This window comes from Hordeum vulgare, chromosome 7H (assembly GCF_904849725.1).
Source record: "Hordeum vulgare subsp. vulgare chromosome 7H, MorexV3_pseudomolecules_assembly, whole genome shotgun sequence".
In the NCBI taxonomy this organism is placed as follows: domain Eukaryota; kingdom Viridiplantae; phylum Streptophyta; class Magnoliopsida; order Poales; family Poaceae; genus Hordeum; species Hordeum vulgare.
The window spans coordinates 44,088,678-44,102,398 of NC_058524.1; the positions used below are offsets into that span (position 1 = coordinate 44,088,678).

General features: G+C 44.5%; 1 protein-coding gene across 1 annotated transcript; it reads right to left on the bottom strand.

Annotated features, from left to right (window-relative positions):
* Positions 1-8,296: 8,296 nt before the first annotated feature.
* On the bottom strand, positions 8,297-10,257 carry LOC123407700 (probable pectinesterase 29). Its single transcript, XM_045100889.1, has 5 exons — positions 10,022-10,257; positions 9,704-9,875; positions 9,426-9,620; positions 9,093-9,331; positions 8,297-8,456 (listed from the first exon to the last, which is right to left on the bottom strand). Exons 1-5 carry the CDS (start codon positions 10,255-10,257, stop codon positions 8,297-8,299), a joined length of 1,002 nt encoding a protein of 333 aa, XP_044956824.1.
* Between the last annotated feature and the right edge of the window lie 3,464 nt (positions 10,258-13,721).

Consider the following 13,721-nt stretch of genomic DNA (forward strand, 5'->3'; position numbering starts at 1 on the left):
TTGGCCTGCATCTGCTTTTCATTACTTACTCTCTACATAAATAATTATAGTCGAAGAGAACTTTCTGCAGCATGTCATGGATGACAGATGACTGAACTTTCCTCTATCGTTTTAGAGCAACTTCAACCCCGTGACCCAAACGGATGAGCGCTTTGTCCGTCTTTTGTCTGTTTGGGTCAGTATCTCCCGATTGAGAATACTACTACACCTAATGCCTGTATGTAACGATCTCCGAGTTGTAGGAGAAATTGTATATACCTATGGGATTGGCTATTCGTCACCCTGGGTAAATAATAGTTATTCTTTACCCCTCTCTATTTTCACATCAACGCACCGTAATTTTATGTTTCATTTTTTTTGTTATTTCATACATAAAAAGAGACCGTAAGAAAATATAGTCACCATAAAAAATATTTGATGTCATGTAAAATTATAAACATAAAAACATAGTGTAAAATATACATGAAATATGATTTTTCTGGTCTTATGACATATATTTTTAATTTTTTACATCAAATTTTAAGTAATGGATCAATATTAATGTAACTACTGGTATTTCAAATGTAATTTATTTATGAAATGGTCATAAGATTACCTGGGTGAAGAATAATTTATTTTGCACGACGACCTCCATCTTCCTTGTGAAGGCGGACACGAAGCTTTTGGGTGACCCTCTCGAAGCGGGATGGACCACCGACGACGTCGGGCTTCACCTCCGCGGCTCCCGCGACAACGAGGAGTGCAGCTTCATCTATATATCCCGGTCTGTACGATTGTACTAGCGTTTTCCCTTTGATTTCTTTTTTGGATGGGTCTTTGGTTGCAATTTTTGTTGGCAGTGTCCAGCAGTACCATGACGAATTTTGGGTAGGTTGTGGCAGAATTCTGGGTTGTGAAGGTTGCGTTCAACATCAGTAATATGCTGAATACATCCACATTAAGGTACAGTAACAAACTGAAGCCCCTTGAGTTTTTCTATTATTTGAAAAAGAAACATCACGTGCCTGAACCGAACTATTGCCTGCTGAATTCTACCATTGCATCGTCGGACTTGTGTTTCAAAAATAAGAAAAAGACACATCAACTCTTTCTCGATTGAGTCGGAAACTATACAAAAAAAATCATGGTTAACAATACTTCTATTCATTAGAAGAAGTTGAGGGAGTTGAAGAGTGCTCATAGGTGTGTAAACAATTGTATGTGCCCTAGATGTGCCCCGGTCGCCAACTCTATGGGGGGATCAACACTGATCCAATTATGTTTCAATCAGCAAATTAAAATTTAGAGGAGTTAATTTCATTCCAGCACAAGAACTAGCTCATCTTCTTGTAAATATTTTGCCCGCCAAAACAAATTTTCTGGAATAAATAGACTAAAATGTCATAATTTCAGAATAAAGCAGTCTCACCCGAAGTTTTCCAGTTTGTTTAGATATATGGTGTGCAACTATTTGGAGTGAACGAAAATGAGACGTCCGCTCAGGAGCTATATATTTTAGTTGTTCTCTATACGCCACCATATATCTGTATTATTTTTCATAATTGGCATGGAATAGGGGATTACTGTTAATGACCAAAAGATAATGTAATCTACGAAGGTGTTGTTCATCTCATAGATAGTTCTATGTATCTTACAATTTGTTGATCTCTTGGCCTTACGGGAAGGCATTCAGTCTATGTGTAGTGATCTTTTGGTTCGTTGTGGATATTTTACAGTTTTGGGGGCTCTTGATTCCATGTTTTATAACATCTTTATGCAATGTTACTAGGTAGGCGATTTGATGTTGATGACCAAAAAATATTGCACTTTAGGAATTTAGTATTCATCTCATAGATGGTACTATGTATTCTACAGTTTTTTGGTCTCTTGCCCTTGCGGAAAGGTATTCAGTCCATGTCTTGTGATGTTCCAGTTCATCGTGAATAGTTTGCAGTTTCTGAGTCGCTTGATATGCTTATTTGGCATCTGTATGCAACTGCATTGGGTATCATCCCAAATAGTTCAAGGTTCATTGTCTGGAGCTAGAAAAATATATGCATAGAACTGTTGATGTACACCCTAGGTTGTACATGAAATTCTGGGCAGATCTAGAGGGGTTAGACTTACATAGCAGATTTTCTATTTCAGTTTGCCTCTGCTCTAGAAAATTGAAATGATGTACCCCACGCTTAAAAAAAATGGTTCTACCTAGCAGCTTTTATGAGTTTTGAAAGTTGTGCATTCAACTTATATATAATCTTGCGATCCTTCCTACAATGCTTGGAGGGATAACATAGGGTTGTTCTCCATTCACTCATGTCAATCCATCTTATTGTTTTTAGGACACATTTCTCATCCCCTGATAATAATTATCCCTTTTGTGATTTATGTGAATGTTATGTAGCCAATTCCAACAGTTCTGTTTGGCTAATAAAGAAGAGAGGCATGCTACATAACGATACAAGGAAGATACTGAAGGAGGTTTTGCAAGTGCTTCTAGTTTAAGTATGCAACTTCTTGAATCCATGTGCCGAAACATTCATCTTTACCTTGAGGTATGGTCTGCTTTCAGCACCATTTATTTAGTTAATGTGTCATCGAAGTGTTGAACCTCAAACTAAATATTTTTTATTGATTATGGTGTCAACTATTTCAGGTTGTGATCTTGCTTTCATCAAGTTATAATTTACCTCCTATATTTTCATCATTGACGCGCTGCAAGTATTAATAACTTTTTTTTGTGTCCGAGTGAAAGTTATAAATTATCCTTTTTTAAAGAATTATCCTTTTGTTGAAACTTCATTTTATGCATTTTTCCCACGAATGATATTATTATCTCTTTGTAGTTTTATCGTCCATGCACTCTATCGTTATCAGTAGAGGAGCACATCAATTTTTTTCCTTCTCTGAGTTTTCATTATTACATATTAATTACATTTAACCATGGGAGCGGGTTGTAGGCATCGTTGTGTTCTGGATCAGGTATGTCGATTTTCTATGAGTTTTCCTTTTGTAAGATGGATATTTGTGCTTAAGAACTAATTATATTGATTTATTCATGCCTTCTTGTACATAGAGAAAAAACCAGAAGTTTATGGTTCCTCATATTGGAGGGAGGCTTTTATTGCATGGAAATTACAACACCGAAACTCTTACCAAAGCTGAGAAGGATTGCAAGGAGGAAGAGAAGATGTTTCCTCAAATTGAATTTTGTAAAAGAAAAAGTAGAGCGTATGGTCTGGCTACCAATTTATTTAGTAATATATGTGCTATGTGGCATACAATTATACCATATGAAACATATCTGAATACAGATGTAGAAGTTTTTTTGGGAACAATCCACGTCTAGCTGATGAAATTGAATTTTGTGGAAGTTTTTTGTAGTTTTGAAATGAGTGTGAGCTTTTTAAATTAGGATGGAGATTATATTTTTTATTTATCCAATTTGGGTGGAGAAGATATATGTCAAAGTTGGATGGAGAAGAGGCCCTATCTTCGTCCTCATTCATTGCGTAGCACAAAGCAATGGCAAGAAGCTAGACTTTCTAAGTTGAGTCATGATGATTTGAATGCGAGTTACATGGGTTTTGATGCATTAGTAAGTATAAGATGATATTTGTCCCAACACACTCGTACGTAACACGTGCAAGGTTGTCAACCATCATGATTTTTTATTAATCCATGACAACGCACTGGCATTCGACTAGTTTAGGTAGAACGCGTGCTTCGTTAAATACTTTTGTTTCTCTGTAACATCCACCCGGTTAGAAAAAAAAAGTCAGTACCTACCGTGACCTGAGTACATGGCTGGGAAGCACCCGGCTTGTCAGCCGAGCGGCTTGTTATTTCTGCCATTTTTTTAATAAATGGGGATATTTTTTTTCTTCAGGAACAATTTAACTAGGGACCGCTCTAATTATTTATTGGTAGAACAGTTCAACATGAAGATAGATTTGTATTAATTTACACCGTTATAACTCGACCCGATTAGATAAACGGATCATCAATTTTAATTAACATGGAAATTTTTAAAGAGTGCTTAATTAATATAAGTATAGATAGATATTACTATGATCTTTACTTATACTCAACCTTTCTCTTAAAATATTGTCAGCCCAACAAGAGAAGCTGTAGGGGATGTTATTTTAATTGTTGGGATCAAAGCATTTCTTATGCGTGTGTTTGGTAGCTTGTACCAAGGGTGTATGAGGGCAACAGTTTCCTTCTCAACCTATTTTTGTCTGTTTGATAGGATGTATGAGCTGTATTCAGCATGGTTCATCTTATGCAAAAAAGGCCCGTAGTATGGCTCCCGAGCGAACAAACGATCAGCCTTTCGCTGCTCAGCGTGGCTTTTGAGGCCCATCCCACTTGTTTCCTCCTCGATCCAGCAGGCCCGAACGACCTCTCCAATCCGTCGCAAAACCTAACCCCAACCTCTCGTTCCTCTCTCTGCTCCCGCGGCGCGCCACTGCCCCACTCTCCCCCGGTCGCCGCCTCCCCTGCTCGCCCCCAGCCGCCGCCTCCCTGCTCTCCCCTGGTCGCCGCCTCCCTGCTCGCCACCGGCCGCGCCGCCTCCACGTAAACCACTCTAGGATCCCAGGAATCATCTACCACGAAGGAGCCCGGAGCCACGAATCGCCGAATTTTACTCCTGATGTGGAGCACCTGCTATGAATGGGGAATTTCTATAGAAACCCTAGCTATGAAGATAAGAACAGATAAACAGGAGTAGTATGTTTCAGGTGCAGCCTATCAAACACAGTCTCATTCCAACATGTATGTTTCATGCACAGTCGAAAGCTCGACGGGTGCGCAATAGAATCACAGCCTTGGTGGATGCGCAAGGCCAACTGTGTGAAAGCAAGGAGGCAATACACGAGGAGATACATCAGTTTTACACTAACCTCTACGCTGCACAGGAAGTTCTGGTAACGGAGGAGGTGTTGCACCATGTGTCGGCTAAGGCAACAGTGCAGATGAAGCCGATGAGATTCGTAATGCTTTGTTTGGTATGGCTCCGTCGAAAGCACCTGGGGAAGATGGATTTAATGCTGGCTTCTACCAGAGGCATTGGGGGTTGATCGGTGATGATGTGACAAAGGCAGTACTCAATTTCTTAAATGGGGGCCACATGCCAGAGGCGGTAAATAGGACAGTGATTGTCCTTATCCCAAAGGTTAAAAATCCTCAAAACATCACTCAATACAGACCTATATCCTTGTGTAATGTTATTTATAAACTTTGCTCTAAGGTTTTGGCTAATCGTCTTCGTGAGATTCTTGATGAGATCATTTCCGAAGAACAAAGTGCCTTTGTACCAGGAAGGCTCATAACAGTTAATATTCTTACAGCTTATGAATGCATACATGCGATGAAGAGGAAGAAAGGAAAGCAGGGGTGGTGTGCTGTTAAAATTGACATGATGAAAGCATATGACCGGGTGGAGTGGGACTATCTACAAGGGATCATGAGCCAATTGGGTTTCTGTGAGAGATGGATATCTACCGTGATGAAATGTGTCAAGACAGTCTCATTCCAGGTGAAGGTGAATGGAGAGCTACTACAAAGTTTCAGTCCAACCCGGGGGTTGAGACAAGGGGACCCAATCTCTCCTTATTTGTTTCTCCTATGTGGAGAAGGCCTGTCATGCATGTTAAAGAATTATGATGGCGGATGGATTGATAGAGGTATCCGGGCAGGCCAGAGATCTCCTTGGGTATCACATTTGCTTTTTGCAGATGATTGCTTGGTTTTTATGAGAGCGGATAGTAGGAGTGCAACTCGGCTGAATGAAATCTTAAGTGCATACAGTATTGGTTCAGGCCAAAGTGCAAATAAGCATAAGAGCTCGGTGTTTTTTAGTCCAAAGTGTGGGGCTTCAACAAAACGTGGGGTTCAGAATGTTCTGTAGATACAGAGAGAAGCACTAACAGAGAAGTATCTTGGGCTGCCGACTGCTGCAGGGAAGATCACAGAGCAGAACTTCGAACACATAGTGGAATCAGCAAGATCAAATGTTCAGGGGTGGAGTTTTAGGAAAGCATCATGCCCAGGGAGAGAAGTGCATCTCAAATCTGTAGTCCAAGCTCTGCCTGCTTTCTCTATGAGTTGTTTTAAACTCACAAAAGGTTTGTGCCGAAAGTTGACGACAGTTATGTCCAAATACTGGTGGGGTGGTGCGCTAGATAAGAAAGGTGTGCACTGGCAAGCATGGTCAAACATGGCGACCCCAAAATCGCAGGGAGGAATCGGATTCAGAGATCTTGAGCTGTTCAATGATGCCTTGTTGGCAAAGCAAGCATGGAGACTACTGAACTTCCCAGAGACATTGTGTTCACGGGTGATGAGAGGGAGATATTATGCGGAAGGTAACTTCTTACAGGCCGGGTGCCCTGCCAATTTGTCTCGTACTTGGCGGGCAATCATACAGGGGCAGGAGGTTTTGAAGAAGGGGCTGATCCGCAGGGTGGGAGATGGCCGCACTACTGAGATTTGGCATGATCAATGGATAGCTGGATCACCTTCGATGAGGCCAGTCTGCAGGTTGTCGGATGAACCTGTGTAGTTCGTGTCAGATCTGCTACAGGAAGACAGTGGGGATTGGAACTTAGAGTTACTCCAACGCTTGTTCCTGCGCTCGGATGTGGAGGCAATCCTGAATATGCCTAGACCAAGGACTGTCACAGCTGATTTCTGGGCATGGGCATGGGATCGGTCGGGTATTTTCTCGGTCAAGACGGCTTACAGAGAGCTGAAACAGCAACAGAGCGAGATGCAAGGTGGGCCAAGCAGCTCGGCTGGTGATGAGGAAACATGGAAAAGCTTGTGGAAGCTTAATGTTCAACCAAAAATTCGGGTTTTCTGGTGGAGGGTGATCAAGGGTTTTTTGCCTGCAAGGGCTGAGCTTGTCACGAGACATGTAGGCGACGTTGCTACATGCGCATTGTGTGGCAATGCTGATGAAACATTGTTCCATACCTTTGTTACTTGCAACCAGGCGACACAATTCTGGACGGAAACACTTCGGTTCTTTGGGGTAAAACTCCCAAGGTTATACCAAGCGACATGGACACGGGACCTATTGGATCCAAAGTTTATCGCCAAGGAGGAGGCAGCGGTGATCATCTCTGTTATGTGGACTATTTGGAGTAGTCGCAACAAATACACACACGGCGAGACAATGTTTCAACCCCTTAGATCGATGGAGATCATCCAGGAGCATATCAGATCACTGTATATCCCAGCCAAACAGCATTCTATTCCAAAGATGAGTGAGGTTTGGATGAAACCGGATGTGGGGGTGATTAAGATTAACTCCGATGCGGCAATTGATGCAATGGATGGACGAGCAGGTACGGGAGTTGTTGCCAGGATCGTGAAGGAAGATTCATTGTGGGACGGTTCTGCCCATATGGTGGTATTACTGACCCCTATGTTAGTGAAGCTTTGGGTTGCAGAGATGCTATGTTACTCGCTAAGGAGAGACGGTGGCTGATCATTCAAATCTCATCAGACTGCAAGACAGTGATAGAAGACTGGAATGAAGGCAGGGACCGATCATATTGTGGTCCCATTTTTAGAGAGATGTCCTCATATCTCTCGTGTTTCCAGGGTTTCGAATTAAAATTTAGTGAAAGAGACGCAAATAAAGTAGCTCATATGCTTGCAACAAGAGGGCTCTTCACTGAGATGCAAAGTGTAACTATGGATGTTATCCCTGCCTTTCTGAGTGTGGCTGTGCACTCAGATTATGTATGGTCTTTGAATAAATAAAATGCCTGAGGGCTGTATCTTAAAAAAAAAAGGTACAACGTACCAAAACAAAGTCTCACCTCAGCATGTATCAACACATACATTACTACCAAACAACAACAAATGCATCTACTCAGGATGTTTACACTGACCATGTCTTAGATGAAAACGACCAAGGCTAGATAGGGAATGCAATCAAACACAACCTACGTTTGTAGGCACAAGATAGGATTTCTTCCCCGTTTTCCAATCGACATTCCTTATTCCACTCTCGCCTTCTCTTTCAATCACCGGACGAATTGTTCTATCAGTACCATTTTCAGGTTGTTCCTTGACATTCTTCCTGGCATGGAAGATGAGGATCTCTAGCTAGCTAGTGGCGGGAGAAAGGTAATCGATCCATTGCATAAGATAATTAAACATCCCCTTAACCTTTTATTAAACAGCTCCATACACGCAGAGAGTGCATCAGTTTTGATGGGCCTAGTGCATGCGGGCACATGATCTGATGGTCGTGGTAAACTTCCTATGCGGTGCAGTGGTAACTAGCCTGCAGGATTTGCTAGCGTGGCTGCGCGTCGAGCCAGCCATCGGGAGAGATGTAGGACAAGTTGACGAACCTAGCGATTTCTTTGCCGCTCAGCTGCTTGGCCCACGGTACTCGCTCCGTCGTGTTGGACCCCGCCCCTTTGCACTCTGATTCCACCATCGTTAGCGATGCCCTGCAAGTAAACCCAACACCAAGAAAATCATATATGTGCGCAATAGTTTAACTAGGCGATCGGCGGGAAACTATTATGCGAGCACAGAAGCACACAATCCTGGCTAAGGAAAACATTTTCCTCTCTTTCTTTTTTTGAGAACAATCATGCATACACGTGACTAACTACTACTCCCTCTGTACCTAAATACTTGTAGTTAAGGGGAATTAGTTTATGTATAGAGAAAGTACATGTAGATATTTAACTTGATGAAAAAAAAATCATGTTCTGTATGCCGCTTGGAAGAAGTAATGCGAGTATACAAAATTGTACTCTTCTATCTATGATTAAAAAAAATGTCCCCTCGGATGAATCATGAGTGTCATGGTTTTAGTTCAAATTTGAATTGAACCACGATACTTATTATGGATCAGATGGAGTACTACTCTATGCATCCATTTTCAGGTGTTTAAAGTATAAAAATTGCCATTTTTCTCGAAAAAATAGGAAGGGCATAATATACCACCATGCATATACACTATCACTTTTTTAGAATTAGGGAACTATTTTGATTTTTTGAAAGTAAAATGTGCAAGAACACTAGCTAGGATGCACGAAATTAATCCATTCTGGATGATTAGCTAGTTTTAAACTCACTCTTTTCCCTTGGAGTTCCAGATGTCCCAACCTTGGCGGTCCACAACGATAGACATGTAGGTCTGGTAGAAGATGACCCTAGCATAGTCTCGCCATGGGCGTCCCAGGTATATCGGCATCAACCCGCCCACCTTGCACTCCTTGAACACAAATGCGGTGTCATCTTTGTCACTGTCTCGCCCGTGCGCCGTGATGGATCCCAGCGTCTTCGTCAACTTCCCCGTCCACAAATAGCATCCCTACATGCACGCACGTACACAAACATTTCCGTCATCGACAACACACATGTTGAGAGACCAGCTGATAGACACGTCTGATTCAAATAATTTGCACCTGGAAGATGGACCGGGCGTTGCCGAAGATGAAGTCCACGGCGCCGCCGATGACACAATTCTCATAGTAGTGCCTCCCAGACATATCACACAACGTGTCCTGAACACTGAAGAAGCCGCACCCATAGAATGACGATCGGTCCCCGTCGACCAGGGCAGCCACCGCTTGCGCCTGGCTGACGCCGTCGTATGTGTTCTACAATGGTAACTCACGTCAAGGCTGAAATCTTCTTGAGATCACATCGATGGTGAGAGAACCCATTGGGTGACATACTAAACCTTGAACGTGATGTGGCGGGCGACAAAATCGTCGGCATGAGAGGCGAAGGTTGGGGTGTCGGCGGTGGTGGACGACCCGCCGGCGTGGTCGGCCCACTCGATGGACGTCTGCAGCCTCCCCTCGCCTTCCAGCAGGACGAAACTCTTGTTAAATGGCACAACCACCTTCTCACTTCATCGTGTATCCATTACCAGAATACAAAAAAGAACATAGTCAAAATCTGCTTCGTTATCATACCAATCGACTACGCACATGGTGTATGTATGAAAGATCTTTTTTTTAGAGTATGTGAAGCAAATGAAGGATGTACGAATCACGTGTAAGTGCCGGCGGCGACGTGGACTCGGATCCATTGGTTGTTGCCGAAAGGGACGGCGTCGATGGCTGCTTGGATGGACTTGAAGTCACCACGGCCCGTGTGGTCGACGAAGATGCTTTTAGCCACCGCCTGTGCAGCGTCGCAGCGGTGAGATGTCTCCGGTGTAGAGGCTATCAAGAGTGCCACAACAGTAATGGCTACGGACAGCAGTCGCCGTCGTGTGAGCTTCTTCATGGTTCTTCGTCTTGTACCCTATTAGTCTAGTCTGGCCAGATGAAAAATGAAAGAGCTGATGATACCGACATATAATGAAGCTCCACAAAAATTCGAACCAACTGGGAAAGAAATAAGCCCCGTTTGGAAATGAGCAATCGCTGATGGGTGCCCCGAGTTATGGTAAGCGACTGATTGCGAATCACATTTCTTTCCATGCGTGATGAACGTACGGTGATACGTTTCCATTTCAATTCTTGTACGTGCGCGCGAACCATGCAAGTAATATTGGGCGGCTTCTCCCCTCGGCTTGTGCTATGTGATGGGATGCATGGTGCATGAGTTGTGTGTACAAATGTGTGTGGTAAAAACTATTTAGATGGTCGTCTGGCAGCAAAATTTTGTGCTTCGACCTTTCTAACAAAGTTTAGCCGGATTTAACTGCATTTCAAACAATTTTCGCATCTGAACCTTTTGCGGCCGTCGCCAGGCATGGCAGTAGCCTAGCACAGCTCCAACACTAATGGCCCCGTGGCTAGCCGTTGCGGTAGTGTGAGTTTCTTCATGGCTCTTTGTCTTGTACCTATTAGTCTAGTCTAAAGAAATGAAAAAGAAAGAGATGATGGTGATTTGTAATGAAGCTCACATTGAGAAGCTCGACAATTCGAATCGACTGGGAAAGAAACAAGCCCGGTTTGGAAATCAGCAATCACTAATGGCTGCTCCGGGCATGGTAAGTGACTGATATGCGAATCACATCTTTCCATGCGTGGTCAACGGTGATATCTTTCCATTTCAAGTCTTGTACGTGCGCTCGAACCATGCAGAGAGCATGCAAGTAATGTTGGGCGGCTTATCAGCCTGTGCGCTATGGAGAGTATTTAAAAAACCATTACAATTCAGCCTGTGCTATGGATGTTGTGGATACAAGAGATTTTTTATATTTATAATTGCAGGGCTTTATCCTACACATGTCATGGACTAATAAACCTTAGGTCATTCATTTAAGGGTAATTTTTCGCTGTCCTACAAAACTCTGCATTTGAAGGCCCAACAACGTCTATAAAAATAAAGTTGCGTAGTAGACATCATACCCCCGCTCCTGCTCCCGTGCGACATCGCCCACCGCACCGGAGTGCCCGTGCGCCCTTCCTCTGGTCATCTCCAACGTCATCTCCCCTACCGTCGCCGCTGCCGGGGGCTCGCAGGGCAAAGCCTTTGCGCTGCAGTGATGGCGGCGACGCTTCTTCTCGGCCAGATCCGGTCAGGGGCAGCAGTCCTCGCCGGCCGGACATACGGCCGTGATGAGGAGTGGTGGCGACCAGCTTCGACATGCACGCGACGGACTACAACAATGTGTCCTGTGACGACGGCTTGGTTGCCCGATCTGATCCTAGATGGGCTTTTGCGGGACGCACAAGTTGTTGTCGTGTACCATCCCTGTTCCGTCAACGGCTTGCTGCCACTAGGCTCGACCTGCAACACGAGAAAGTCAGGGGCTCTGGCCTTGGGCGTAGCGATGGTGGCCACCTCCTTCGTCGGAGGTGGTCGGCCTGGGGCTGGGTGGTCGGATCTCAAGATCCGTCATCTAGTTCTGGTTGCGAGTCGGGGAGACATAGTTGCCGGTGAAAATCGAGCCGTTGGCGGGCAATGGCGGCGTTTTGCGTCGTTACCTTGTTGAAGGCATCATCGTATGTAACTATTGTTGATCCACTCGTGCTGCTTCAGGGGAAACCCTAGGATCTGGTCTTCCAGATCGGACGATGACGACACCACAGTGTTGTTTCTCTATTGGGAGCATCATTTGTGGAGCAACGCCAGAAGACAGACGCAGGAGGTGGAGCGGTTTCGTCTTGTACAGAGCTCCGGTGGAGCTGTGAAGTCATGTTTGGCTGACAGGTGCTATGCTGAGTCATGGCTGGTTGGCAGGTGCTACGCACGACAGATCTTTCAGAGTCTTCGCGTCTGGACGGAAGAGCGTGGGGCGGTGGCGCCGTTGTGTGTGTCGTGGTGGCGTTGACGGATGTCCAGACCAACAAGGATGATGCAGATGTCTCTCCTCAAGACGGCTCAGTGGTCCGATGATGATGGTGTCTTTTAAAACGTGTGCATGTGGTGTATGCTTTAGTTCTGCTGCATCAATTATTGGTTCCGATACGTTATGTGGTTGGGTTGACGACAACACCGGTTTTAGATATGACGAATGAGAGCACTGCATATTATCGAGTTTGTAGGTGTGAGTGATGACTTTGGGTGGATTGATATATGTTCCTGTAAGACCTTTGTAAAATAGTTAATAAAGATGGCTGCATGTATTAATTGATGCAGAGGCCGTATAGGAGGTTTAACCTCCTTTCTAAATGGGAAAAAACAGTATACACAAGCACGAGATAATGACCAGGATGCGGTTAGTTTTACTTGGGCCACATCAACCAAGAATTGGCGACGTGGAGGCTCCCGTTTGTTTGCCCCCGAAAGAAAGACACACCAGGCCGTTCGTCTTGGTTGTGCATTTCTGCTTTTGCCCTAGCTAACCAAGCTAACCGCCGCTCGAAGTTCCATCCATCCAGCGCGCCGTTACTTGGCTAGATCCCACGCGCACAGGCGCTGGCACAGCTTGTAGAAATCCTGCGGCCTGGATGACACTGTGCGTGCTCTGACGGACGTTGGCGCCTGCTATCTAGCTGCCATCTGGAGGGAGTTCAGCGCAAAGCTGTGCCGAGGTGTCCTCGTCGACCTTTGCCGTCGTGAGAATTCCTTTGTGTCGCTCCCCGACGATGTCATGCTGGCAATCCTGGCGTGGCTCACCGATGACATGGACCTCTTGCGGGCCGCGAGCACTTGCACGGAGCTGAGACGCCTCGTGGCCGACCACGACAGCGAGCTCTGGAAGCAGAGGTATAGGGCCTTGTGCATGTCGACATGGGGCGACGACTCGCCGGAGACGATCTGGATGGAGGGGTGGTGCAAAGAGAAACACATTCTTTTGAATAAAACCTCTCAAAAACTCGAAAGGTTATGGCAGCTATGGGGGGGAATGCTACAAACGTCGCCGGCCGTGGGATTTATTTCGAAAGGCTCCCCGTGTAATACTAGTAACCAGAAAGCTTGACGCGGCTATAAAGCGTTGCACGGCGACATAGGTGATGTTTCTTTCATGCATGGTCCGAAGGAAGCTAATACTCCGTATGTAGTCCGTCCGTTCCATAATATAAATCTTTTTAGAGATTTTACTAGAGGACTACATACGGATGTATATAGACATACTTTAGAGTGTAGATTCATTCATTTTCCTTCGTATGTTGTCCTTTAGTAAAATCGCTTAAAAGACTTATATTTAGGAACGGAGGGAGTAGATTGGCGCATAATCTAGCTAGACTACATAGTTTTGCTTTGAACTCTACTTTTGTTTGGGAGGGAGTAGATTGGCGCATAATCTAGCTAGACTACATAGTTTTGCTTTGAACTCTACTTTTGTTTGGGAG

What these genes read in the sequence shown, in the direction of transcription:
- LOC123407700 (XM_045100889.1), bottom strand. Translation starts at nt 10,257, where the DNA reads ATGAAGAAGCTCACACGACGGCGACTGCTGTCCGTAGCCATTACTGTT. An exon ending in GTCGCCGCCGGCACTTACAC is followed by an intron (nt 9,876 to 10,021) that starts GTGATTCGTACA and finishes TACACGATGAAG; the next exon opens with TGAGAAGGTGGTTGTGCCAT. An exon ending in CCCGCCACATCACGTTCAAG is followed by an intron (nt 9,621 to 9,703) that starts GTTTAGTATGTC and finishes TTACCATTGTAG; the next exon opens with AACACATACGACGGCGTCAG.